This window comes from Aotus nancymaae, unplaced genomic scaffold (assembly GCF_030222135.1).
Source record: "Aotus nancymaae isolate 86718 unplaced genomic scaffold, 86718_ANA_hifiasm-v0.15.2.pri h1tg000089l, whole genome shotgun sequence".
Classification (NCBI taxonomy): Eukaryota; Metazoa; Chordata; class Mammalia; order Primates; family Aotidae; genus Aotus; species Aotus nancymaae.
Genome location: NW_026988504.1, coordinates 23,962,663 through 23,990,392, shown reverse-complemented (window position 1 = coordinate 23,990,392; position 27,730 = coordinate 23,962,663). Strand labels below are relative to the sequence as shown.

The following is a 27,730-nucleotide window of genomic DNA, read 5'->3' as shown; positions in this document are numbered from 1 at the left end:
TATAGGCCAGGCACGGCGGCTCACACAGGTAATCTCAGCATGTTGGGAAGCCAAGGCTGGCAAATCACAAGGTCAGGAGATCGAGACCATCCTGGCTAACACGGTGAAACCCCATCTCTACTAAAAATACAAAAAAAATTAGCCAGGCATGGGAGCACGAGCCTGTAGTCCCAGCTACTCAGAAGGCTGAAGCAGGAGAATCACCTGAACCGGGGAGGCAGAGGTTGTGGTGAGCTGAGATCGCACCACTGCACTCCAGCCTGGGTGACAGAGTGAGACTTCGTCTCAAAAAAACAATTTTTTTTTAAAAGATGGAGTCTTGCTGTGATGCCAAGAGGTGTAAATATTTTTAATTAAGGAAGACCTGCACATGTTTATAGTATAAGGGAGAGCAGCCAAGGGCAAGGGAGAGAGGGAAGATGATAGAGAAGTCCTGGAGGAAGTTGAAAAAAAGAGGCAAGAACATATACCAAAGGGTGCAACACTTCTTCTTCTGAGTCCAAAAGGAAGGAGTAGGCGGGGCGCCGTGGCTCATGCCTGCAATCCCAGCACTTTGGGAGGCCAAGCCGAGCAGATCACGAGGTCAGGAATTCAAGAGTCTGACCAACATGGTGAAATACCATCTTTACTAAAAATACAAAAATTAACTGGGCGTGGTGGCGCGTGCCTGTAATCCCAGCTACTTGGGAGGCTGAGGCAGGAGAATCACTTGAACTCAGGAGGTGGAGGTTGCAGTGAGCCAAGATCGCCCCACGGCACTCCAGCCTGGGCAACAGAGTAAGACTTTGTCTCAAAAAGAAAAAAAGAAGGAGTAAAAGTGGGAAACAATTTTTGAGTGATGAATCTAGTATAGAGACAGACAAGAGGGAAAACTTAAAGGGTTCACATCCATGGCCTCAATCTCAAAAAAGAGGAAGGAAAGGCATTCTGTAGAGAGTGGAGAGATGAGGACAGTTGGAGTGGCTTGATGAACCTGGAAAAGTTTGAATAGTTATCTTGAAGGTGACAGGGAGTCAATAAAAGACAAATAAAGGTCGGCACCAAGTTCTGGGAAGAAAAAGAATTAAAAAAAAAAAAAAAGACAAATAAAGGATCATGGGGCTGCCCTTAGAACCCAGTATGAGGCTATTCAGGGAATCTGGGGCTTGGTAAACATGTTCTGGTGAATTTTTTGTTGTTGTTTTGTTTTGTTTTAAGGAATGGAGAGTTTAATGGGCAAGAAGGAAGGGAGAAGGAAGAAGCTCCCCTGTACAGAGATGGAGGGAGGGGGGGCTCCAAAGCCGAAAGAAGGAAACCTCCATTCTGGTGATTTTTCTTCCAGCAATACTCCAGAGCCCAGGAGTGGAAAAAAAAAAAAGAGGTGGGGGACATGGAGTGACAATCATTGGTTTGGGAACTGATCAGTAGGTAGGTAGGTAAGGGGACAGAACTGAGTAGTTTAGGCTGAGTAAGCAGTCAGATAAAACCAAAAGGGGTCCTAGGTCTTGAGACGAGAAAGGTGAGGTCATGACGGATGGGAGAGATAGGTGGCTGTGGTCAAAGACCGCAGCTCTGAATCGTGGAAGTAGAGCTGTGTCTAGTGATACAAGCTACACAGTGTGCTCCCATGGGTGCTGCGGGAGGCTGAAGAATGGTGGAGTCAAAGGAAACTGGAGGGCCAGTTGGTCACCTGTTATCCCTTTGGGAGGCTGAGGTCTGGAGATCACTTGAGCCCAGGAGTTTGAGACCAACCTGGGCCAACAAAGTGAGTGCCCATCTCTAGAAAATATTTGCCAGGTTGCTGGGAGCAATAGCTCATGCCTGTAGTCCCCCAGTACTTTGGGAGGCTTGAGGCAGAAGTATCACTTGAGACCAGGAGTTCGAGACCAGCCTGGGCAACCCATGAGACCCGCATCTGTACCAAAACAACAATAACAACAACATTTATTTAATAGCTGGGTGCAGTAGTGTGCACCTGTAGTCCCAACTATTGAGACTGAAGCCGGACGATCGCTAGAGCTTGGGAGGTAGGAGCTGCAGTGAGCTTTTATTGTGCCACTGCACTCCAGCCTGGGCAACAAAGGGAGCCCTTGTCTCAAAGACGAATAAATAAATAAATAAAATAAAGCAAAGGACACTGGACTTGAGGAGTTTGGGTAATTGTGAGTTGATCAAATTAAATGGTAATTCACAGAAATGTTAATATAAGAAGCCTAGTATAGCGGAAACAAACGTAGGCTGGGATGTGGAGACCTGGGCTCTATTTGCCGTTCTACTTCAGCGTCAAAAATTCGCCGCCTTGGGGAAGCCACGATCTTTCTCTGGGTTGAACCAGAAGACGTCCCATGACATTTCCTGCTCCAAAAAGATAAGGTTTTTTGGGATAACGGCTAGGGATTGGCTGATGACGAGAACTCCTCCTGTCGGTCTTCCTCTTGCCTGAGAGGCATCCGGAACCTTTCTGCATTGCTTTCTGCCCCGCCGTGCGGAAGTGTAGGCCGGAAGCCCTTAGCCGGTAGCTTCCGGGTTTCCTGGGCTACTACGATGGCGATGAGTTTCGAGTGGCCGTGGCAGTATCGCTTTCCACCCTTCTTTACGTGAGGCTCAGACCCCAAGAAGCCCCGCTGTGCCTCCCTCCCATCCCCCGGACCCTGGGCTCAGCCCTGATACTTCACATGGGGAGGGGGAGAAAAGACCTGGGCGCTAACACCCTCAGTCCCTTACTTTCTCCCCGAAACGTGTCCCTGGCAAGTGCTGCCTCTAGCCCTCTAATTCTGCGCCCCACTCCCTTCACCCGGCAGGTTACAGCCGAACGTGGACACTCGGCAGAAGCAGCTGGCCGCCTGGTGCTCGCTGGTCCTGTCCTTCTGCCGCTTGCACAAACAGTCCAGCATGACGGTGATGGAAGCTCAGGAGAGCCCGCTCTTCAACAACGTCAAGCTACAGCGTATCCTCCCTCAAGCTCTTCCACAGCCTACACACATGCACTTCTGCGCTTTCCCACATGCCCAGCCCCCCCCCCGCCCCGCCCCGCCCAACCCCTCTTTACCCATGGTAGGCAGATTCCCACCCAAACTGGACTTAAAGAGTGAAAATGTGTAGCTGACATTTTACTCCTGAAAATGCAGTACCAGACCCTCTTGTTCTTGGCAGTAATGAAGGTTCGGCTGTCACTGAGATCTTAGAATTTCTGCCCTGAAGCCAATTTCCAAGCTTTTTAACCTAAGCCCTTTTGACTATTTGTATCTCCCATCCTTTTCTGTGTGAGGCCCAGATTTGGGTAAATACCTTTAATTATTTTCTCCGCCCCCTCCTGCCAGGAAGTAAGGGTCATTTGCTTTTGCTGCCTGATTCATCCCTAAAATATCTGTGGAGAAAGGCTGCAGGAAGGCAACAGGCAGAGGGTGAGAAATGACAGTACCTTTCATTTTCTAAAGCTCCCCCCGACTTTTTTTTTTTTTTTTTTTTTTTTGAGACAGGGTCTTGCTCTCTTGCTCAGGCTGGAATGCAGTGGTACAATCACGTAAAGTTCTTTCTAATTTTAATTGGAAGAGTTTCTCTTTACTTTCCTCCCTCAAATATCCAGGGAGGATAGGTACATCATGTTGGGAAATTGCACACGTATGTGTTGGAGAGGAAGGGGCAGATGGTTCTCAACATGGGACTGGCTCTGAGAATTTTTATCCCACCCAATTCATGTGTATGCCATTCCCTTAACCTAAACCAGGAAAACTTCCTGTGGAATCGATCCAGATTGTATTAGAGGAACTGAGGAAGAAAGGTGGGTTCAGTTCCCCAGATTCCTTATTTTTCTTCCCAGTTGGGTTTCCTTGAGGGCAAATTAGGATAAGTCTTTTTTCCCTTTAATAACTTTTTTCTCTCTCCTGGCTTGAAGGTCAAATTAGGATAAGTCTTTTTCCTTTTAATAACTTTTTTTCTCTCTCCTGGCTTGAAGGTCAGAGTTTTCTGTAAGGTAGGCAGCCCAATTCCCAAGTCCTTTCTTCTTCTTTGTATACAAAATTGAAATCTCTGTCTGTGCCCTAAACCTGAAGAGAAGTGGAAGAAGAATGAGTGCCTTGTAGATAATAATAGTAAAATAAATATTGAATCTCTCTTTCTGAAAGCTGAGTCTCTTCCACTCTGTCCCTCTTTGGTATTTGCCTCTTTGTTTCTTTCTAGATGATGCTTTTTTTTGGAGATAGGGTCTCACTCTGTCATCCAGGCTGGAGTGCAATGGCTCAGTCGTGTCTTACTGTAGCCTCGACTTCTTGGGCTCAGGTGATCTTCCCACCTTGGCCTCCTGAGTAGCTGAGACCACAGGTGTGCGTCATGACACACATCGCTAATTTTTTGGCTAATTTTTTGTATTTTCTGTAGAAACAGGGTCTTGTCATGTTACCCAGACTAGTCTTGAACTCCTGGGTTCAAGTGATCCTGCTGTCTTGGCCTCCTAAAGTGCTGCAATTACTGTGTAAGCCACTGCACCTGGTGATGCTTTCATAAGTATCTGTTTTACAGGGAACCTCGAGTGGTTGGATAAGAGCAAGTCTAGCTTCCTGATCATGTGGCGGAGGCCAGAAGAATGGGGGAAACTCATCTATCAGTGGGTGAGATCATCCTGCTGCCAAGTATTCAACAGTGGCCCCTGGCAAAGGATAATTATATTAGCCTAGCAGATACCTGGTGTTCCCAGATCCAGACTGAGCAAAATGGGGAGGGGGCAGAAAGAGGAAGTGTACGCCTTCCAGGCAAACCTCTTTCAGTGACTCAATGTCTTTGGCTGCATAGAACCTCCCTTTCTTTGCCTGTAGGAGGCAAGGGGCTATGTGAGGCCATGTTTGGAGAATGCAGAACTAGGAACCCTGAGTGCTATTGTTGGCTGGAGCCTCTGGCCACAGGAGATAAATGGGGAAAGGAAGGGAAAAAAAACCTGGGGCCCCTCCCCCACTGCACCCTTACGGGACTGTCCACAATATGAATGAGATATTCTGAACCAGTGTGAGTGTGGGGACAGAATAGTCTTCCCCCTAAATTCCTTGCCACCACCAGCCCCAAACATTCCCAAGGAAGAGAAGAGGGTAAGAAGCATCAATATTCTAAATATAACAAATATACACCACCCATTCCTGAACAGGAAAACAACCAGAATGAGAGGTCACTCCTCAGACACGTGAAGACCTGTGGTTTAGTGGTTCCAAATGAGTGTGTACACATATAAATATAGCACCTGTAGGGTTTATGGTTTTTAGGCCATTCTGCAGAGGTGGCAGTGAGCTCTGGTTTGGGAATAGCTATCATTCCTGGATCGGAAGGGTGGAGCTGATGAATTTAGTGTCTCCCAGGAGATTCTTGGTTCTAATTCACTCCTCATTTTCTGTGTTCACAGGTTTCCAGGAGTGGCCAGAACAACTCCGTCTTTACCCTGTATGAACTGACTAATGGGGAAGACACAGAGGATGAGGGTAATGCCTTTCACTACCCTCCCCCTCCAGTTTGTGTTTTGTTTTTTAGTTTAGTTTAGTTTTTGTTTTTCTGAGATGGAGTCTTGCTCTGTCACCCAGGCTGGAGTGCAATGGCATGATCTCAGCTCACTACAACCTCTGCCTCCTGGGTTCAAGCAATTCTCCTGCCTCAGCTTTCTGAGTAGCTAGGATTACAGGTGCACACCAGCATGCCCGACTAATTTTCTGTATTTATAGTAGAGATGGGGTTTCATCATGTTGGCCAGGCTGGTCTCAAACTCCTGACCTTATAATCCACCCACCTCAGCCTCCCAAAGTGTTGGGATTACAGGCATGAAACACCATGCTCCGCCTATTTTTTTCTTTCTTTCTTTTTTTTTTTTTTTTAGAAAGACTCACTCTGTCACCCAGGCTGGAGTGCAGTGGCACGATCTCTGCTAACTGCAAAACCTCCATCTCCCAGGTTCAAGTGAGTCTTATGCCTCAGCCTCCCCAAGTAGCTCAGATTATAGTTGCACACTACCATTGCCAGCTAAGTTTTGCTTTTTTTTGGTAGAGGTATGATTTCACCATGTTGGCCAGGCTAGTCTTGAACTCTTGATCTCAGGTGATCCACCCGCCCTGGCTTCCCAAAGTACTGGGATTACAGGCATGAGCCACTGCACCTGGCCACCCCCTACTTTTTTTTTTGAGACGGAGTCTTGCTCTGTCACCAGACTGGAGTGCAGTGGCACAATCTCGGCTCACTGCAACCTCCACCTCTTGGGTTCAAGTGATTCTCATGCCTCAGTCTCCCCAGTAGCTGGGATGACAGGCACGCCCACCATACCCAGCTAATTTTTGTATTTTTAGTAGAGTAGAGATGGGGTTACCATGTTGGCCAGGCTCGTCTCAAATTCCTGACCTCATGTTCTGCCTGACTCGGCCTCCCAAAGTGCTGGGATCACAGGTGTGAACCACTGAGCCTGGCCACCCCCTACTTTTGTCAAGTGAATTCTCTTCTCTCCTATTTTGGTTTAATTGATATTCAGACTTCCCATTTCTCTGTCTCTGAATTCCAAGTACTATAATATAAAAGTTCTTAACCCATGTCAAAGGATTCTATAAGCCACCTGAATTCACATGCAAAAAACTCCAGATTTTATTTTTGTGGGTGCATGTGCATTTTTCTAGGGATAGATAGATATTACGAGATTTCCAAGGACATCTGTGACCCATGAAAAGTTAAGAATTTCACTTTCAGCTGGGCACAGTGGCTCATGACTGTAATCCTAGCACTTTGGGAGGCTAAGGCGGGAGGATTGCTTGAGGCTGGGAGTTTGAGACCAGCCTGGGCAACATAGGGAGATCTGTCTCTACAAAAAATTTAAAAATCAGCTAGGCATGGTTGTGTACACCAGTAATCCCAGCTACTCAGAAGATTTAGGTGGGAGGATTGCTTGAGCCCAGGAGGTCAAGGTACAGTGAGCTATGATCATGCCACTGCACTCCAGCCTGGGTGACAGAGTGAGACTGTCTCAAAAAATAACAATAGGCTGGGCACAGTGACTCAGCCTGTAATCCCAGCACTTTGGGATGCTGAGGTGGGTGGATCACTTGAGGTCAGGTGTTCCAAACCAGCCTGGCCAACATGGTGAAACCTCGTCTCTACTAAAAATACAAAAATTAGCCGGGCGTGGTGGCACATGCTTGTAATCCCAGCTACTTGGGAGGCTGCAGCAGGAGGATCACTTGAATTCAGGAGACAGAGGTTGCAGTAGCTGAGATCACACCACAGTGCTTCATCCTGGATGACAGAGTGAGACTCTGTCTCAGAAAATAATATATTAAAATATTATAAATAAACTTTCTTTATTCAGCATCTGTTGTAGATTCCAAATGAGGAACAAGGGCAAGGGATTAAGCTTAAAATCTCATTCCTTGCTGACTCAGGCTCTCTTTCACCCTTTATTCTTATAGAAGGCTCAAGATTTGTGTGTGTCAGCTGAAGAGATTGGGCCAACACCCCCAGCCCATTTAAATACGTTGGTTCCTGGCCAGGCAAGGATTTGTATAGTGTTGGATTTTTACATAGTGTAAACACTCTTAGTTCTTTTTTCTGTGACTCCATGTTCTGATCCTCTGGATCACCACAAGTTTCGATCTTAGCTGGGATAGCAGGGGGTGTCTCCTCTTTCTGGCTGCCCTAGCAGAGTTTACATCTCTTGGCTGTTCCCCCTCCTGTCCTGCAGGTCTCTGCTTGCTACTCCCACCATCACCCCATGATTTCAGCACGGTAGCCTTGCCCAGCCCACCACTGATGCTGGGCAAAGTTGGAGGCTTCCTCAGAAAGCAAGCTCCCTGACTTAGCTGAGCCCCCGCAGGGGGTGAGGTAAGCAAGCCTGTTAGGGCTTGCCTGCTGCCTCCCACATCTCCCTGCAGTATCTTAGCATATCTCCACATACTCAACTGGCCATCGGCTACCAGCTTTTTTTTTTTTTTTTTTTTTTTTTTGAGATGGAGTCTTGCTCTGTCGCCCAGTCTGGAGTGCAATTGCGCGATCTCGGCTTACTGCAACCTCCACTGCAACGCGTTCAAGTAATTATCCTGCCTTAACCTTCCGAGTAGCTGGGATTACAGGCATGCGCCACCATGCCCAGCTAATTTTTTGTATTTTTATTAGAGACAGGGTTTCGCCATGTTAGCCAGGCTGATCTGGAACTCCTGATCTCAAGTGATCTGCCTGCCTTGGCCTCCCAAAGTTCTGGAATTGCAGGTGTGAGCCACTGTGCCTGTTCTGGGCTCCCACCTTTTAACTAGAAACAGGCAGATATCAGTTAGTGCTAGAGTTTAACAGTCTCCTGGCCAGCAATACTGGCTATACTCTTTGTGTTACGATAGATCCTCCCATTCGTACAGATGAATATCTAGGGTCAGTGTCTAGTGACAATGGCTCTGACCTCCCTAGGTCTGATTTCCAGGGCTCCTTTGTGGCCCGAAAGCAGATGGTGTCATTCATGTGCATCAGACACACATGGGAGGTGTAGGGCAGGTTGAGTCTGAGAGGAGAAACAGGAAGGGGGAAATAAGCACAAACTCATTTCATGCTGACTCAGGCTTTCTTCCACCCCTTACTCCTAAGGAGTGCCTGGGAAGTGTGGGTGGCAGCTGCAGCAGTATAGATGGCATATGCATACACTGTCTCTGGGAGGTCTCAGCTTCCAGCCAGACCACTCTCCTCAGAGGCCTTGGGCCCCAAGGAGCTGATTGTCCCTGACTGCCCATCTTTCTCTGTCCAGAGTTCCATGGACTGGATGAGGCAACTCTACTTCGGGCTCTGCAGGCCCTACAGCAGGAGCACAAGGCCGAGATCATCACCGTCAGCGATGGCCGAGGTGTCAAGTTCTTCTAGCAGAGATCTATCTCCCTTTACTTCTTACCTCCCACCTTTCCAGGGCTTTCAAAAGGAGACAGACCCAGTGTGCCCTAAAGACTGGATCTGTGACTCCACCAGACTCAAAAGGGCTCCAGTCCTGAAGGCTGGGACCTGGGGATGGGTTTCTCACACCCCTATCCCTCGGATAGGGTGAGGCCGAAGCACCAGGGAGAAAAGATGTGCTTCTTCTTGCCCTACCTCCTCTCCCATCCTAGCCTGTCCCTGAGCCAGGGTCTGTAAACCTAACACTTTATATTTGTTCACACATGTAAGTACATACACACATGAGCCTGCAGCACATGCTTCTGTCCCCTCCTCCTTCCACCCCTTTAGCTGCTGTTGCCTCCCTTCTCAGGCAGGTGCTGGATCCTTCCTAGGGGATGGGGGAAGCCCTGGCTGCAGGCAGCCTTCCAGGCATTATGAAGATAGGAGACCCATGGGCCTGGCAGTGAGAGGTGTGGCCCAACACTGATTTCTGATATTAAAATCTCAGCTCCCACTGCCTGCCTCTTAAATTACTACAGTACTGGAATGGGGATGGGGTGGGCTGTGAAGTGTTACCATCCGAGTAAATCCCAGCCAAGGAGAAGAGAGAGAAGAAAGCCTATGGCTTTTGTAGAAGAAAAGGTCCTCCAGGGCCCTGCAGGCTCCAGTGAGCCTGTGGTTTTACATCTGCTGGGTGGGCTGTGTGGAGGAGTGCTGATGGAACACAGTTTGGGGACAGACTGCTTTCTCTCTGAATTGGAGTCACTTAAGGGCTCCTCCTTCCCTCACCATCTCCCCCATGTAAGTCCTGAACTACTCTGAAGCCCCTCCCTCCACCCATCTGGTCTGGGTGGGGTCACTGTGGCCAAGGGGAGCTGGGGGGGTAAGCCGGATGTGGACTTTGGTTTATTGGAGACTTTGGCAAACAGAAGGGGAGGAAGGAGAGCCCACATAGCAAAAACAGCCACTCTGGCCAGGGCCAGGCTGCGGCCAAGGTGGCCTGGTGGGGATGGATGACCGACCGGGCTCTTGGTTTGGGGGAGGGACTTATCCCGGGGAGCACACACCCATCCTTATGCAGACCAGAGGGACAACGTCGGACCTTTCCACTGACCTCTGTATGGTCGGCCTGGGGCTACTCCGGACGGTTCGGAGTGGGTGGTGCTGCCTTATCTGGAGTGTGCAGGCCGGTGGTAGTCTCCCTCTAAGTAACCCCCCACTAGAGCCCGGGAGCCGCAGGCACGTTTCTTCTCTCGTCTGGGTGTCGTCTCCCCCCTCAACTCCCCCTGCTCCCCACCCCCGCGCACAAACAGGTTTGCGCACTCTTAGTGCGGGAGGACACAGCTCGGTCTCGCACTCAGTTCTGGCCTCGGAGTGAGGCTGCGGCCGGGGGCCGGGAAGGCTCGGGAGATAAGGGGAAACTGCTGGGTGGGGCGGCGACTAAGGTGAGGGGCTGCTCATCCACACTGCCCGAGCCGCTCGGAGGGGTGGCCCTGGGGGGCAAGGGCGGGCCATGGGGCGGGGCGGGGGCGGGGCCGGGCCAAGCCAGGGGCTGGGGCCCCAGCCGCTCAGCCAGAGCGCTGCGCACCCAGCGGGTCCGCCTGTCAGGCCGCCTCCTCTCCGACCGTCTGGCTTTCCGCCCTTCGGCGCTCTGCCTTTCCTCATGTTGGCACCCCCGGCCACGGAGACCGCCGTCCCCATGTCCCAGACTGAGGCCGACCTGGCCCTGCGGCCCCCGCAGCCTCTTGCCTCCGCGGGGCCGCCCCGCCCCGGGCCCCATCCTCGCCGAGCGCGGCGCTTCTCCGGGAAGGCAGAGCCCCGGCCGCGCTCTTCTCGTGTCAGCCGCCGTAGCTCAGTCGACTTGGGGCTGCTGAGCTCTTGGTCCCTGCCAGCCTCACCCTCTCCGGAACCCCCCGATCCTCCGGACTCCGATGGTCTTGGCCCCGCGAGGAGCCCACCGCCTAGCTCCAAAGAACCCCCCGAGGGCACGTGGGCCAAGGGAGCCCCTGTTGCAGAATCCGCGCATCCCGAGCTCCCAGACTCTGCAGTGGGCCCGGGGTCCAGGGAGCCGCTGAGGGTCCCTGAAGCTGTGGCCCTAGAACGGCGGCGGGAGCAGGAAGAAAAGGAGGACATGGAGACCCAGGCTGTGGCAACGTCCCCCGACGGCCGATACCTCAAGTTTGACATCGAGATTGGACGTGGCTCCTTCAAGACCGTGTATCGAGGGCTAGACACCGACACCACAGTGGAGGTGGCCTGGTGCGAGCTGCAGGTGCGGCTGGGCGCCCCCTCGGTGGCACCTTGGGATGGGACTCTGGAGGTCTTAGGATGAGAGACAGAGGGTGGGGGAGACAGCATCAAGGGAAGGATGTATTTTTCCAATCAAATGTCCAGATACCTCTGCTGTCTTTGCCCTGAATGATCTGGCTGACTCTGACTGCAGGGGAAACTGAGGCAGATGGTGTCTGGTGACTCTCCCATGGGCATGAACATTCTCACTTTAAAGTCTCCATACTCAACCCTGAGAGGTGGAAAATAGGATAGGAAGTTGGGTTGGGGAGCCAATTCAGGTCAGTTTCCTGCTGGTGGGTATCCACAATCCCTTCCTCTCCCCTAAGTCCTGAGATCCTCAGTTATAACCCTGGTCCTCTTGATTTGCAGACCAGGAGGCTGGGAGACAGGAAGCCAGGAGCTGGGCAAGGGTCCTTTCCAACTCCAGAAGATTTAGGGAAGTTGTAGCAGAATGGGGTCCCATAGTCCCTTCTGGAGCAGTCAGACTTCTGGACTTCTCCACAGCTGCGAGGAGGCAGACATAGGGAGCCCCAGCTCTCGAATAAGTGCAGTTCTGATCCTCATCCCACTGCCTACCTGTGCTCTCCCTTCCCAGACCTAAAGGCACTAAGCCCATAGGCTTCAGGAGGACCTTCCTCCCATCGCTCCCATGCTACATGTGGATCAGGAGAACCCAGTCAACTTGGGGCCCGAAGCTTCGGATTCAGATCGGGGGACAAAGCCTAAGGGAAGGGTCCCTCTCTGGCCCTGGCACAGGGCTTGCCCCTTGTGCCTGCCAGTGCCGCGCCCCAGGCTCTAGGCCAGGCCAGGAGAGGCAGCCAAACGGGGGGGTGAGGGGAGGGAGAGGAGTCGGGGCGGGACAACTATGGGGGGGGTGGCTTCCTGGCGCCTAGTCCTGGATCTTTTCTTTCTTTCTCTGTACCTCCCTCCACAGCCCTCCCACCTTCAGTCTGGATCTAGCAGTTCCTGGTTTCTGGGGCCAACCCCCTTGCCGGCCCCAATTCCCTGCCAGCGGTCTCCTGCTGCCTGCCTGCTGCCTGCTCTCTGCCATCCCCCGGGCGCCCCCTCCCGCCCCATGGCCGGTCTGGGCAGCCACAAAGGCACTATTGAGCTCAGGGCTCCAGGATGGGGCTGCATAAAGGCGCTTGTGTCCAGCAGGGGGTCTAGGGGGCTGCCCCAGGCCCAGGTTGGTTGTGTCCTTGGAGCAGCTTACATGGGTACTGTTGGAGAGTTCTGGGTCTGCAGCCCATTGGGCAAGTGATCCCACTAATCCCACCCCATCTGTGGGAACCAACCCTCACCTCTTCCCCAACCCCACTCCAGGTGTCCCTCTTCCTTTCCATGGGGGTCCTGGGCCTGACATGACACCCATCCCCCGTCCCACAGACTCGGAAACTGTCTAGAGCCGAGCGGCAGCGCTTCTCAGAGGAGGTGGAGATGCTCAAGGGGCTGCAGCACCCCAACATCGTCCGCTTCTACGATTCGTGGAAGTCGGTGCTGAGGGGTCAGGTTTGCATCGTGCTGGTCACCGAACTCATGACCTCGGGCACGCTCAAGACGTGAGCTCTGTGCATGAGTGGGTGGGGAGAGGGAGGCTGGGATGTGTGCCCACTGCTTCCTGAACTCCCAGGCTCCTCAAACTGTCTATATCCAGGTATAAAACCAGGCTCACCATCTCCCCTTACCCAACCTGTGTCCCTCCCTTGGTGAGTGCCTATGTCCACCCAGCACTCCAGTCAGAAACTTGGGTGTCTCCCCAGACTCCTCTCTCTCCACTCTGCCCCCTCATCAGTCTGTCTCCACGTCTCTCCTTAACTTCTCCCTACCTGGCTTTCACTGCTCCATCCATGCCACCATCTCGATGCCACCTTGCTGATCTGGAGCCCCGCAGCAGCCCCCTAAAGGGTCTTCGCAAACTCTGCCACCCTCTAAGTGATCCTATTTTCCTGCAGCCTGGAGGATCTTTCCCAGTCGAAAATCTGAACTGTCACTCCCCTCCTTAAAACCCCTTCAGGTTTTCTCACGGCCTCGGGATAAAACCCACACGGGCTCATCTGCTCACACTGGCCACGCTCAAGCGTGCCTCCTTTGCCAAGCTTAGGATACAGCCCCACTTTCAGCCTAAGTTCTAGACACACTGAATTTCTGGGACCTCCTCCCACTCTGCCCTGCCCTGGCTTTTTCCGTGCCTTTGAGCATGGTGTCCTGTCTGCCTGGAAAGTCTCCATCCCTTCCCCCTTTCACCTTTGAGCTTCTACTCATCATTCAAGATGCAATACAAAAGTATTTCCTCCCTGAAGCCCTCCCTCATGCTCAGGGCAGTTAGTCATCTCTTCCTGCGCTCCCACAGCACCTCAGCTGAGGCCCTATCTATCAATTTACCTCCCAACCTGTTTGGTAACATCATGTCTATCCACCACATCCCCTGAGTCAGTTTCTCCCTGGGGCCGGGCAGACATAGGCTAGGAAAATGCTGGCAGAAGATGAGGAGGTGGCAGCAGGGTGCCACAGGGGGGAACTTCCCAGTGGAGGGCTCCTCCCCCAGGACGCGTCCCCCACCAACCCTGGCTACGCTCCCTCCCCCAGGTACCTGAGGCGGTTTCGGGAGATGAAGCCAAGAGTCCTTCAGCGCTGGAGCCGCCAAATCCTTCGGGGGCTTCATTTCCTACACTCCCGGGTTCCTCCCATCCTGCACCGGGACCTCAAGTGCGACAATGTCTTTATCACGGGCCCTACTGGCTCTGTCAAAATCGGGGACCTGGGCCTGGCCACGCTTAAGCGCGCCTCCTTTGCCAAGAGTGTCATCGGTGGGTCTCTCCAGGAAGATCCTTCCTCCCCCACCTCAGAAGAGAACCTGGGGACTCCCTCCCCTCAGCAAGGCCCTTCAAGGTCCACAGAATTACCAGACCACAGGGAAGCTGGAGAGATCTATGGCATCCCCCCTCAACCCCACTGTGGGCTGGGGTCACTTGCATGTGCAGGGTTGCCCAGGGCTGCCTAGCCCAAGGGGCAGACGAGGCCAGAGTGCCCAGCAACCTGATCCCTGGTGTGAACCCTACAGGGACCCCGGAATTCATGGCGCCTGAGATGTATGAGGAAAAGTATGATGAGGCCGTGGACGTGTACGCATTTGGCATGTGCATGCTGGAGATGGCCACCTCTGAGTACCCGTACTCCGAGTGCCAGAATGCCGCACAAATCTACCGCAAGGTCACTTCGGTGAGAGGGATGGGGTTGGCAGGAATGGGAATTCCAGGTCCACTTCCCATTTTCCTGCCCGGCCAGCCCGCAGTCAATGCCCTTTGCCTGCATGAAAACAGGCTAGACACAGAGATGCCTTGGTAAACCCAGAAGGATGTACACGCTATTTAGAATAATGTGTGTGGTGCTCCCAAGAGTTCACAATTTCGCATCCAGTCTCACATCCAATCCTTCCAGCTGCCCGGCGAGGTGAGCAGGGCAAATGTTCCTCCCTGCAATTTACAGATGAGCAAACAGTGGGAGACTTGCTCAAGGTCACACTGTAAATACTTAGGTTGGTTGGGGGGACTGGGATTTGAAATCAAATCTTGCAGTAGCAGTCAGGCTTTTGCAACTGCACGTCCAGCTGCCTAAGACAGGAGTGGAGTAAAGGGTGGGGGGTGTGAAGCCAAGAGCTGGGGGTCAGAGGATGGGAGGTGTCATGCAACCCCTCCCCCCAGGGCACAAAGCCGAACAGCTTCTACAAGGTGAAGATACCCGAGGTGAAGGAGATCATTGAAGGATGCATACGCACGGATAAGAACGAGAGGTGGGGGTGAAAGGGCATAGCGTGGGTAGAGTAGGGGCCTGGACCGCGGCGGGCTCTGCTCACCCACGCCTCACCCTCAGGTTCACCATCCAGGACCTCCTGGCCCACGCCTTCTTCCGCGAGGAGCGCGGTGTGCATGTGGAACTAGCAGAGGAAGACGATGGCGAGAAGCCGGGCCTCAAGCTCTGGCTTCGCATGGAGGACTCGCGGCGCGGGGGGCGCCCACGGGACAACCAGGCCATCGAGTTCCTGTTCCAGCTGGGCCGGGACGTGGCCGAGGAGGTGGCACAGGAGATGGTGAGAGGAGGACAGACTGTACTGCCACTGGGCGTGTAAAGGGCGTGGACCGGAGGGGATAGTGTGACAGGGATGGGCGCAGGAGGGGTGGCAGCGATGGGGGCAGGCCACCTCCCAGCTCTCAAAATCTCCTGCAGCATCTCCCTGCCTCTCCAGCCCTAACTCACGCGCATGCACACCCAGTTTTCCTTTACAAGAGGGAGCCTTGGGTCCTCCAGTGTCCCTGCTTTACCTCCAGCTGAGCCATTCTTCCTGGAATGCCCTTCTTGCCAATTTATCTTTTCCCTCTTTCCTCCCTCCCCCTTGTTATTTTTCTTTTTCTTCCAACATGATCAGAACCATCGACTTTGGAAAGCCGTCCCCTCTGGAGTCCAACTTAAATGCTCCTTTCCACTTCAGCAGGTTCTTGGTTACAGCACTCATCACCATGGGTCCTGTCTTAAACCTGAATAAGTTCCTATCTTTCTTGTCCACTAGACTATAAACTCCCTGAGGACAGAGACTGTGTTTTATTGATTCTTCTGTCCCTGGCAATGCTTGGCACATAGTAAGAGCTCATTCATAGCCCATATCTGTACATGGCTTAAAGCACTTTTGCCGGGCAGTGGCCCACGCCTGTAATCCCTGCACTTTGGGAGGCTGAGGCGGGTGAATCACCTGAGGTCGGGAGTTCGAGACCAGCCTGGCCAACATGATAAAACCCTGTCTGTACTAAAAGTACAAAAAATTAGTTGGGCATGGTGGCATGCACCTGGAATCCTAGCTACTCAGAGGCTGAGGCAGGAGAATTGCTTGAACCTAGGAAGTGGAGGCTGCAGTGAGCCGAGATCACGCCACTGCACTCCAGCCTGGTCAACAAGAGCAAAACTCCATCTAAAAAAACAACAACAACCATTTTCACATGCATTTGAGCTTTGCTACCCATCCTGCATACGGAGCAGTTTTATGTCAACTTATTGATGAGGAAATGGAAATTCAGAGAGGTTGAATACCTTGTCCAGAGCCTCAAGTAAGTAAGTGGAACAGCTGGATTGAAACTGAAGTGATTCAGATTTTAAATCAGGTTACCCTGCTCCATCTCCTTTACTCACTCATCAAAGCTTGTGGCTAAAAGGAATGAGGAGGTGATGAATGGAAGCTAAAGAAATGAGGTGATGAATGGAAGCTGGGAGAAGAGAAGAGGCATAAGATGCAAGGGCAGAAGCTTGGGGGTGGCTTAGGAAGTCCTGAAGGGAGTATCGGATTTTTGGGGGAGTGATGGAGTCTCGCTGTCACTCAGGCTGGAGTGCAATGGCGCTATCTCAACTCATGGCAACCTCTGCCTCCTGGGTTCAAGTGATTCTCCTGCCTCAGCCTCCTGAGTAGCTGGGATTACAGGCACAAGCCACAATGCCAAGCTAATTTTTGTATTTTTAGTAGAGACAGGGTTTCACCATGTTGACTAGGCTGGTCTCAAACTCCTGACCTCAAGTGATCCACTTGTCTTGGCCTCCCAAAGTTCTGGGATTACAGATGTGAGCCACTGTGCCCATCCGAATATGGAATTTTTTTTTTTTTTTTTTGAGACAGGGTTTCACCATGTTGGCCAGGCTGGTCTCGAGAACTCTTGACCTCAGGTAATCTACCTGCCTCAGCCTCCCAAAGTGCTGGGATTACAGGTGTGAGCCACTGTGCCCAGCCCCAAGTATGGGATTTCTAATACAGAAATGACACTTGCAAGGGTGGAGACTACCTTTGGTGGGTCAAGAACCTGAGAATGTGTTAGAAATTTACAGTAAGTCTCCATAGCACTGCCCAACCTGACCTGAGATCAAATCTGATCCATTGCTGACAAGGGATTCTTGGCCTTGGCACTGTTGACATCTTTGTTTTAGGGACTGTCCTGTGCATTGTAGGATGTTGAAAAGAACCCCTAGCTTCTACTCACTAGATTCAGTAACACCTACCCTCCAGTTGTGACACCTAAAAATGTGTCTGGATATTGCCAAATGTCTCTTCTCCCCATTGGAAACCACTGACTTACTATATGACTATGAACCAGCCACTTCGTTAATCTCTAAAATGGGATAGTAAGATTTATCCCACAAGGTTGTGGGATCTAGTGATGATAACGTAAGGAGCTGCCAGTTAGCAGACATAGTGGGTAAACAGGAAGTGTTGGTTTCCTTCCTCTCATATTCTGGAGGTCCCAAGAAGTGATCTGATGGATCTTTGACGGGGGGACCCAAGCTGTGTTCCTCACCCCACCCCAACTCCAGGTGGCTCTGGGCTTGGTCTGTGAAGCTGATTACCAGCCAGTGGCCCGTGCAGTACGAGAACGGGTTGCCGCCATCCAGCGAAAGCGTGAGAAGCTGCGTAAAGCTAGGGAACTGGAGACACTCCCACCGGAGCCAGGACCTCCACCAGCAACTGTGCCCATGGCTCCCCATCCCCACAGTGTCTTCCCTGCTGAGCCTGAGGAGCCAGAGGCAGACCAGCACCAGCCCTTCCTTTTCCGCCATGCCAGCTACTCATCTACCACCTGTAAGTCACCCCGATCTTGAGACATAGGTCCCAAAACACCTTGGCCTCTGCCCCCAACCCAGAAATTCACCCCCTGCAGCAGTCACTTACCCTGCCTTCCACCTGTAGCCATGAAGCTCCCTCCTGGAAGGAACTCTCCCACAGCTCCAGGCCCCCCTTGCTTAGGCAGGCCCCTTCTTCTCCTACTCCCTTTTATCTCCCCTTTTTTTGATCCCCTCCCCTCCCTCACCAGCGGATTGCGAGACTGACGGCTACCTCAGCTCCTCCGGCTTCCTGGATGCCTCAGACCCTGCCCTTCAGCCCCCTAGGGGGGTGCCATCCAGCCCAGCTGAATCCCATCTCTGCCTGCCCTCGGTGAGAGGGGGTCACATGGGGGGCTCCCAGCCATTCCAAGCCTATGACCTACTTCCCTCCTTGAGAAACCCAATCTCATGATCCAGCCTTATGTCCCTGGGAATCCACCACTCTTGTCCTCCTCTTCCCTAATTCCATCTAATTCCCTAATATCCTCCCAGCATCCTTGGCGACATCTCCCTAGATCCCAACACTTATCTTCCTGACCTCATGAACCCTCATCCTGTTTCAGGCTTTTGCCCTATCCATTCCACGTTCTGGCCCTGGAAGTGATTTTTCCCCTGGGGACAGGTATGTTCTAGGGTAACTTGGGGTGCCAAGATGAGACACATGGGTCACTCGGGTCCCAGTGTCTGCTCTGACACTCATTCTATGTCCTTTCCCTTTTCTAGCTATGCCTCAGATGCAGCATCAGGTCTTAGCGACGTGGGAGAAGGGATGGGACAAACGAGGAGACCCCCAGGGAGGAATCTCCGGCGCAGACCCCGATCCCGGCTGCGGGTCACTAGTGTAAGGAAGGGGCATGGGAGATGGAGAGTAACCTACAGGGCCAGGAGGGAAGTGTCAGCAGGGTGTGGGGGAGCTCAACCAGAGAAGGGGAGAAGCAGTGTGTGACTGGTACTCAAGAGGCAGCCAATCTAGTTTTTAATACTAAACTTTAGGGGTTTGGTCTGCTTATCTCCAAGTCCAATCTGGCTACTGTCACTTGGCTGGGGTAGGGTGGAGACACAGCATGATGACAGAGGGCTTGACCTCCTCCCCTCTGCTGACTTTGAATCTGAAGGTCTCAGACCAGAATGACAGAGTGGTTGAGTGCCAGCTACAGACCCACAACAGCAAGATGGTGACCTTCCGATTTGATCTGGATGGGGACAGCCCGGAAGAGATCGCAGCTGCCATGGTGAGGGGGAGAGATGAGGACAGAGTGTTTGGATCTGGAACAAGAGTCTCCCTCCTGATGTCCGCTGGGGCTGAAACTCACTGATCCGAGAGCAAGGGTTTTTTGTTTTTTTTGTTTTTTTTTTGACACGGAGTCTCCATGTCCCCCAGCCTGGAGTGCAATGGCACAATCTTGGCTCACTGCAATCTCTGCATCCTGGGTTCTAGCGCTTCTCCTGCCTCAGCCTCCCGAATAGCTGGGATTACAGGCGCCCACCACCACGTAGAACTAATTTTTGTATTTTTCAGTAGAGATGAGGTTTCACTATGTTGGTCAGGCTGGAATTGAACTCCTGACCTCAGATGATCCACCCACCTCAGCCTCCCAAAGTGCTGGAATAACAGGCATGAGCCACCACCCCCGGCGACAGCAAGGGTTTTCGAAGCACTGGTTGACACTTAACAGAGTGATACTGAGGACGTCTCAGCCCTTGTTTTTAGGAGATTTCTGTTTATCCAGTGAGGTTTGGCTTCTCAGCTGGAGCAATTAGAGACTCACATTGACCAGGTGCACACAAGTGCTATGTGTAAGTGCCTGGTAGACGTGCAATACTGTGGCTGTAGGGAAGGATGGGCTGGGCAGCAGGGGCAGTGGGCTTACCCAGGATCTTGGCAGATGGGCGAGAAAGGCCATGAAGGGTGGAAAGGCTGTAAAGGGCATCCCTATGTAGGGACAGCATAAGCAAAGGCATTCCAAGTAGAGAACGACTTGGAATATGGGGCTGGGAGGGCTTCTTGAGGAAACCACTATCATTGGAGAACTGTGAGAAGTGAAGCTGGGTAGGTAGCATGGGCCCAGATTACAGGATAGACAGTGTTAAGAGTTAGGCCAAGTGGGCTGGGTCCAGTGGCTCACACCTGTAATCCCAGCACTCTGGGAGGATGAAGTAGGAGGATCACTTGAGCCCAGGAGTTTAAGACCACCCTGGGAAACATAGTGAGACCCTATCTCTACAAAAAATTTTAAAAATTAGCCATGTGTGGTGGCACATGTCTGTAGTCCCAACTACTTGGGAGGCTGAGTTGGGAGGATCATTTAAGCCTGAGAGGTCAAGGCTGCAGTGAGCTGTGATCACACCACTGCACTCCAGTCTGGGAGACACAGTGAGGCTTTGCATCAAAAAAAAAAAGTTAGGCAGAGTGTAACATGGTGACAGTAGGCTTTGTGAAGATCATCTGCCATGGGATGTGGAAGGGGGTTAGAGGAAGGGAAAATAACTGGGAGCTAGGCCCAGGAAGCCACATGTGGACAAAGAAAAGGGTGGCTTATGGGAGGGAAGAGGAGAAAGGGTGAATCTGAGGGTTGTTTCAGGAAAATAAGTTACTCTGTAATCCAGTAGCTTATTGACGTAATACAGTAGTACCTAGTACACAGTAGATGCTCAATAAATATTTGCTGAGTTGATATGATAGGGAGTTGGGGAGAAGGGATATCAAGGACAACTTGTAGGCCACCAAAAGAGAGAGGAAGTTAGAAATGAAAGTTTTTTTTTTAAGGGGCCTTGATGAGCTTCAGTAAAGAAGGAAAAGCCAAGACCAAGATCCTTCCAAGCCATGGGAAATGGGTCAGCAGGGCTGGAGAGAGGTGGATTAAGGAGTGGTCAGTACAGAGTTGAGAGTGAAGGGAGACGAGCCTGCAAAGCCAGAGACATAGAGGGCTGGAGAGTGTGTCTCAGTGCATACCATCCATTCTGGAACGAGAAGCCGGAGGATAGGTCACGGAAGGACACAGAGATGAAACCAGAGAGGTAGGAGGATGTTAGTAAAAACTGAGTGAGGGGAGAGTTTCATGGAGGTGGTGTTAAGGTGAATCCTCAGGCAAGACCACACTGGCTTTTGTTAGGAGATCTTTGTGGGAGACCAGTTTCAGTGGAGTAGGGGAGGTGGATGCCAGCCCCCAAAAGGCATGAGGAACCCTCTCTAAAGCTTCTCCTCCATCATGTCATTCCCCTTGTATCTAGGACAAAGACACAATCTCACCTGGCACACAAGGCTTGTCACCTCCTGTCAAACCACTTGACCCTTTCAGAGTCTTCCCTCCAGCCATACTGGTTTCAGAATGGTCCTCTGAAGAGGCTGGGTGCGTTCCTGCCTCTGCCTTTATCTGCTGAAGGGTTTCTCACCCTGAGAGCCTTCTGTATTGGGCCTCAAGTCCCTTCTGATCCCACACAGCCAAAGTGACCCCACCCCATACACCCAGAGTCCTTTCCCCTCTTTTCTCTCCTTACCCAGTCCACCTTCCACACCTCTGCAGCAGAGTTCTCCTGAGACTTGGATCTGATCTGTTGATTTTTCACCCCAAATTCTTTAGTGGCTACTTGTGGTTCTAGAGTAAGGTCCAAATTCCAAAGTATGGCCTTTAAAATTCACAACACATTCAGCTACACTTGTGTCCTCACTATGTTAAGAATAGGCCGTACCAGGTGTGGTGGCTCATGCCTGTAATCCCGGCACTTTGGGAGGCTGAGTCAGGCAGATCACCTGAGGTCAGGAGTTTGAGACCAGCCTGACCAACATGGAGAAACCCTGTCTCTAGTAAAAAATACAAAATTAGCTGGGCGTGGTGGCGCATGCCTGTAATCCTAGCTACTCAGGAGGCTGAGGCAGGAGAATCACTTGAACTCGGGAGGCGGAGGTTGTGGTGAGCCAAGATCGTGCCATTGTACTCCAGCCTGGGCAACCAGAGTCAAACTCTGTCTCAAAAAAAAAAAAAAAGGAAAAAAAAGAATAGGCTAAGCTTGGGGGCTCACGCTTATAATCCCAGCACTTTGGGAGGCCGAGGCAGGTGGATCACTTGAGATCAGGAGTTCAAGACCAGCCTGGCCAACATGGTGAAGCCCTCTCTCTACTAAAAATATAAAAATGTAGGTAGATGTGGGTTTAAATCCTGTGACCTTCGGCAGACTGAACTTAACCCCTTTGAGCATTGGTTGTCTTAATTCTACCACAGCAATATTTTTTTGTCTTTTTGTTTTTCTCCTTTTTGTGGAGAATGGTGTCTTGCTATATGCCCAGGCAAGTCTCAAACTCCTGGGCTCAAGCTATCCTCTCACCTCTGCCTTCCGAAGAGTTGGGATTGCAGGCATGAGCCACAGTGCCCAGCACCACAGCAATGTTAATATAGACCCCAGAAAGTTGGTGGTGTTAAACGTGATAATATATGCAAAGTATCTGGTATATACATGCATCCTAAGAATGTTAGAACCTTTCCTTCTAGGCTGTATTTCTCCTTACACCACACAGTGCCTGGAACACAATAGGTATTTGCTTGTTTTAGGCTGCTCGTTGGCAGAAGCAGTAAAGAGTTTATTTATTTATTTATTTTGAGATGAAATCTAACTCAGCTGCCCAGGCTAGAGTGATGTGATCTCTGTTCACTGCAACCTCTGCTTCCTAGGTTCAAGAAATTCTCCTGCCTCAGCCCCCCGAGTAACTGGGACTACAGGCATCTGGTATCATGACCAGCTCATTTTTGTATTTTAGTAGAGACAGGGTTTCTACTAAAGGTTGGCCTTTAATAGAAACCTTGGCCAGGCTGGTCTAAAACTCCTGACCTCAGGTGATCTTCCCGCCTCGGCCTCCCAAAGTGCTAGGATTACAGCTGTGAGCCATTGGGCCTTGCCTGATTTTTTAAGATCAGAAGCAGGGGGAGAGGGATGAGTGAGATAACAAACTCTACCCCCACATCCTATTGACCCTCACCAGGTGTATAATGAGTTCATTCTGCCCTCGGAGCGAGACGGATTTCTCAGACGGATTCGGGAGATTATCCAGAGAGTGGAGACCCTGTTGAAGAGAGACACTGGCCCCGTGGAGGCTGCTGAAGACACCCTATGCACCCAGGTCAGACCCCTCTGGACACTTCCAGGGGAAATGGACTCTGCTCCAGGGTTCATTACTCTCTGCCTTCAGCAGTCCCCTTGGATCTAACTCCTCTTCATCTCTCGGCCCTAAAACAGTGGCCCTTACCCCATTTGAGAATATGATGAAAGCCATGGACTCTTGTTCTAGAAAACTTGTTCAATGCATACTTTTAACTCATTATTTTGAAATAATTTCAGACTTGTGGAGAGAAGTCGCAAGAATTGTACAAAGAACCCCCGGATACCCTTTGCCCAGATTTGCCAATTGTTAGTGTTTTGCCACCTTAGCATTATCATTCTCTCTTCCTCTCCCCTCTCTGTATGTGTGCACACATATTACATTTTTCTGAACCACTTGAGAGTAAGTAGCAGACATTATGCCCTTTTACCCCTAAATTTCAGCACATATGCTGCTGAATCCCTTGAAACTCATGTATGGACTCCTAGAGGTTCATGGGTCCTAGCTTAGGAAGCCTGGTCTGAAACCTTCCATCTCAGACTGCTGTTCCCGACTGTGACTGTGGACTTCTTTCTCTGCCTCAGGAGGAGCCAGCACCATTACCTGCCCTGCCCGTCCCCCTCCCAGACTCATCCAATGGTATGTACTGTTGTGTCCTTGCTCATCCTAACCCTTGGGGTTGCTCCTGGGAAGGCCATAGGACATGTGGGACTGTCATCTCAACATACCCTCCTTCCCAGCAGAGCCCCAGAGCAGCACCTCCCTGGAGCACAGCAGCTGGGCAAGCTTCTCTACCTCCTCATCTGGAACTCCTTTGTCTCCTGGAACCCCCATTTCCCCAGGTCCCATCTTCCCCATCATTTCTCCCCTATGTCATTCCAGCCCCTCCCCATTCTCCCCCATTTCTTCCCAGGTCTCAAATCCCTTTCCACACCCCACCAACTCTCCACTTCCATTCTCCAGTGCACCCGAGTTTCCAGTCCCACCCTCTCAGTTTCCCCAGAGTCCTCTCCCGAGTTCTCCACCTGCATTCTCTCCCAGTTGTTCTCAGGTCACTCTTAGTCCCCCTTTTGTTCCCCTGTGCCCCTCCACTTCTTCCCTCCCCTCCACCACAGCAGCCCCTCTCCTCTCTCTGGCTAGTGCCTTCTCACTGGCTGTGATGACTGTGGCCCAGTCCCTGCTGTCTCCCTCTCCCGGGCTCCTTTCCCAGTCTCCTCCAGCCCCTCCTAGTCCCCTCCCTAGCCTGCCACTTCCCCCTCCCCTTGCTCCCTGTGGCCAGGAGAGCCCTTCACCTCACACAGCTGAGGTGGAGAGTGAGGTGAGTAGAAAACGAAGAGGGATTAGGGAGACTCCATTCTACACTTTTCCCTTCTCATGGACCCACACTTTCTAGGCCTTGCCAACTCCTGCTCGGCCCCTCCCAGGTGAAGCCAGGCTGGCACCCATCTCTGAAGGTGAGGCCTCTGACCACTGACCTTCCCCCGCCATTATCCCTACTTGCTGTCTATCCTGTCACTGACTGCTCTCCTTTCCTCATGCCTTCCTCCTCGTCACCCTACAGAGGGAAAGCCACAGCTTGTTGGGCGTTTCCAAGTGACTTCATCCAAGGAACCGGCTGAGCCTCTTCCCTTGCAGCCAGCATCCCCCACTCTCTCCGGTTCTCCGAAACCTTCAACCCCGCAGCTCACTTCAGAGAGCTCAGATACAGAGGACAGTGCTGGAGGCGGACCAGACACCAGGGAAGCTCTGGCTGAGAGCGACCGTGCAGCTGAGGGTCTGGGGGCTGGAGCTGAGGAGGAAGGAGATGATGGGAAGGAACCCCAAGGTGGGGGCAGCCCCCCACCCCTGAGCCATCCCAGCCCTGTGTGGATGAACTACTCCTACAGCAGCCTGTGTCTGAGCAGCGAGGAGTCAGAAAGCAGCGGGGAAGATGAAGAGTTCTGGGCTGAGCTGCAGAGTCTTCGACAGAAGTGAGTCTGGGGAGGATGTTGGAGCAAGAGGTGAACCTGAGAGAGTGAGGGGTGTGGCTAGCCCTTTCATGCCTTCCATGCATCCTCAGGCACTTATCAGAGGTGGAAACACTACAGACACTACAGAAAAAGGAAATTGAAGACTTGTACAGCCGACTGGGGAAGCAGCCTCCACCGGGTATTGTGGCCCCAGCTGCTATGCTGTCCAGCCGCCAGCGCCGCCTCTCCAAGGGCAGCTTCCCCACCTCCCGCCGCAACAGCCTACAGCGCTCTGAGCCCCCAGGCCCTGGTGAGACTGCAGTCACCCAGCTTCCATCTTTTCCCTGAGACCCCTTCCTATCCACTCAGTTTTTTCCAGGCCCTGGGGGTCTGCCCCGGGGGACTAGTCCCCCTCTCCCCACCTCCCTTTTCCTCACTTAGTGCTCTCCCTCCCCCATCCTGCTCCCAGGCATCATGCGAAGGAACTCCCTGAGTGGCAGCAGCACCGGCTCCCAGGAGCAGCGGGCAAGCAAGGGGGTGACATTCGCCGGGGATGTTGGCAGGATGGTGAGGGCGGGCCCAAGGGAGGGAGAGCCCAGGGAATGGTACCTGGCTGCAGCTTTGCCTTCTTCCCACCTTGGAGGTTTCTTCATCACTTTTTCTTTTCCCTCCAGTGAATTCAGAACAGAAGCCATGTATCTCCCTCACACCAGGGCCCACCATGGAGCTTGTCTTCTCAGAATCTGATGCTTTTCTGACCAACACAACTGAGCAAGGAAGATCCCAGCACTGAGGGGGTAGAAGGCCAGAGGGGCATGGAGACTGCAGCTCCATTATAGTGAAGAGCCAAACATATGTGAACTGTTTGCTGTGTGGAGGTGTCAGTTCTGCAGCCTACCATCTTCATATACCCCTCCCCTGCCAAGAGTCAACCACTAAGCAATCCCACCCAATCCCAGATGCTTTTAAAGGGTCCCACTCCCAGCTGGGAGAGTGCAGGGGATATGCTCACACCACATTAGCAGCAGCCAATAAAAATGCTGGAAACGAGGACGTTGTGGATCCATATACCATGCCTTAGGAATTGAGGGGCACAGCCCTGTGGGGTGAGGCAGGGGAGGATTTAAAAGGGACTCTCTTTTCACAATGGGAGGCAGGGGTGGAAGCTGCCCAGCCCTCTGGCTTCCTGCCATCAGTTAATGAGGAAACTGCAAGGTCAGTGATCCACTTGACCAAGTTAGTATCCCCTCCAGATCCCACCGTAGACCTGTACAGGCAGGTACCAGGGAAAGTTAAAAGAATGAAGGCTGCTTGTCTTTCACCATTCATCCACCTCTCTCTCTCCCTCTCTCTGGTGATGGGAAAAACAGTAGAGTTACAGTATGTTCTTGTGGGTAGAGGGCAGAAGAGTGACCTTCCTTCCCCTAAGACATGGGTTCAGTCTCAAAACAGCCAAGTGATCTCTCCCTTAAATCAGGTGGAAAGATCTCATGGAAAAAGTAATTCTAGTTAAACATTTACAGCTCCCTGGGGCAATGCCACCACTGCAGCTACCACCTGTGAAGCTTTCTGGCATGAAGTGCCATATGCTGCCTCACAGCCTCCACACTCACATGACTCCAGGAGAGATGATTCAGTTTATTATTCTAAACTTGACCCTATCTATCCCACTGTAGGCTCCAACACTGCACAGAGCTGCCACGCCTAACCCCATTAACAGTTGCATCCCTGGAAGGTGAAGGGGGTAAACCATAAAGAAACTCTGGGAAAAGCCAAGGTGAAACGCACACTTCTCAAGGAAACAAACTACAAGAAAGGGCTCAGTCACTGTACACAGCAAATGTGCTGTGGGCAAAGTTCTGTTCATTTGACAGTGGCCAAATGCGTAACTCCCTGCTTCCTTGAGCTCAATCATGGTCCAAGGTTAGTAAGGGTCATGGGGCATCATTCACCACGTGAAAGGGTTCCAGCAGGTTGGAGATGTCCAATATCCATCCATATTAGGATCCTGACGCCCTTGCCAGAGCTCGGGCTCGAGCAGCTTTGGCCTCTTCTTCTAGCTCATCTAGGAAACGCTCCTGGGAAATCGAGTAGAAGGTGTAACCATCTGGGGAGGCAGGTTCAGGAAACCACTTGGAATATGTACATTCCCCTTTCCTAGATTTGCTCTACCACTCTTGTTACTCTCCCAAATCAGTGATTCCGGCTTCCCGCCCGCTGCTCTTTCTAAGCCCTAAACTCCAATTCCGTTATTATTAATAAATCAGATTAAAAGAGTACCTTAGGAATAACAAGGGAAGCTACTAACCCCATTTTACCCAAAAGTTAAACGGGTGGTTCGCCCTTCTTGCACATTCTGTTCCCCTGCCCCTGCCCCTATATACGGTCCCCTGGAGTCTACAACACGGGCGGATACAAATAGCTAACGCCAGGGCCCCGATGCCTAGGCCGGTCACGATGTTCCGGGTCCGCCGCTGTGGTAGGGCCTTCTGCCACTGGGCAAGCTGCACCTGCCGCATGAAATGCAGTTGCTCAGGTGTCAGCTTCTCCCGAGTCGGGTCGATACGCTGAGCGAACTGGGCCTCTCCACGCTTAGCATCCAGAGGGTTACCACCGCCCGAAGCCGCCATGTTGCCGCTCCTCCCTTTGTGGTGCCGCAGCGCGGGGCTCGCTGGGAACGCTAGTCCTTGGCCGCCGCAGTGGACGCTGGAAGTTGTAGTCCGCGTGCCCTTTCCCAGACAGAGCCGAGGTTCCCGGGCACGGGGGATGGACGCGAGAGGTGAGAAGCGGACGTGCTTTTTGATTGGCTGAGGAGTCCGTGGCCGTTGGGGCGGGAAAAAGCCGTGGAGGGTTTGAGGCTGTGGTGGGAATTGAGTTTTCCTCAGACTTGAGACGAGGATACACTCACTGGAAGGGGACGAGG

The 27,730-nt window shown here is 52.1% G+C and overlaps 3 protein-coding genes across 7 annotated transcripts; 2 read left to right on the top strand and 1 right to left on the bottom strand.

Annotated features, from left to right (window-relative positions):
* The first annotated feature begins 2,496 nt into the window (after nucleotides 1-2,496).
* On the top strand, nucleotides 2,497-9,355 carry VPS25 (vacuolar protein sorting 25 homolog). The gene is made up of 6 exons (XM_012444130.2): nucleotides 2,497-2,576; nucleotides 2,781-2,926; nucleotides 3,707-3,760; nucleotides 4,498-4,586; nucleotides 5,366-5,441; nucleotides 8,720-9,355. Exons 1-6 carry the CDS (start codon nucleotides 2,524-2,526, stop codon nucleotides 8,830-8,832), a joined length of 531 nt encoding a protein of 176 aa, XP_012299553.1. The 5' UTR covers nucleotides 2,497-2,523; the 3' UTR covers nucleotides 8,833-9,355.
* Nucleotides 9,356-10,416: 1,061 nt separating this feature from the next.
* Nucleotides 10,417-25,857, top strand: WNK4 (WNK lysine deficient protein kinase 4). Of its 5 annotated transcripts, none has more exons than XM_021673666.2 (20): nucleotides 10,883-11,113; nucleotides 12,068-12,319; nucleotides 12,520-12,692; nucleotides 13,720-13,940; nucleotides 14,195-14,352; nucleotides 14,835-14,923; nucleotides 15,004-15,220; nucleotides 17,479-17,743; nucleotides 17,976-18,097; nucleotides 18,330-18,388; nucleotides 18,490-18,607; nucleotides 18,882-18,998; nucleotides 22,742-22,879; nucleotides 23,443-23,497; nucleotides 23,602-24,176; nucleotides 24,252-24,312; nucleotides 24,420-24,828; nucleotides 24,918-25,117; nucleotides 25,277-25,374; nucleotides 25,482-25,857. In XM_021673666.2, the coding sequence occupies exons 1-20, from the start codon at nucleotides 10,973-10,975 to the stop codon at nucleotides 25,482-25,484; spliced, it is 3,471 nt and encodes a 1,156-aa protein (XP_021529341.1). In that variant the 5' UTR covers nucleotides 10,883-10,972; the 3' UTR covers nucleotides 25,485-25,857. The 5 variants fall into 5 exon arrangements, with proteins under 5 accessions (XP_012299342.1, XP_021529341.1, XP_021529342.1 ...); XM_021673667.2 differs by having other exon boundaries at nucleotides 23,599-24,176; nucleotides 25,277-25,332; XM_012443922.3 differs by having other exon boundaries at nucleotides 23,599-24,176.
* Nucleotides 25,858-26,425: 568 nt separating this feature from the next.
* Nucleotides 26,426-27,460, bottom strand: LOC105711270 (cytochrome c oxidase assembly factor 3 homolog, mitochondrial). Its single transcript, XM_012443927.2, has 2 exons — nucleotides 27,224-27,460; nucleotides 26,426-26,914 (listed from the first exon to the last, which is right to left on the bottom strand). Exons 1-2 carry the CDS (start codon nucleotides 27,435-27,437, stop codon nucleotides 26,808-26,810), a joined length of 321 nt encoding a protein of 106 aa, XP_012299350.1. The 5' UTR covers nucleotides 27,438-27,460; the 3' UTR covers nucleotides 26,426-26,807.
* Between the last annotated feature and the right edge of the window lie 270 nt (nucleotides 27,461-27,730).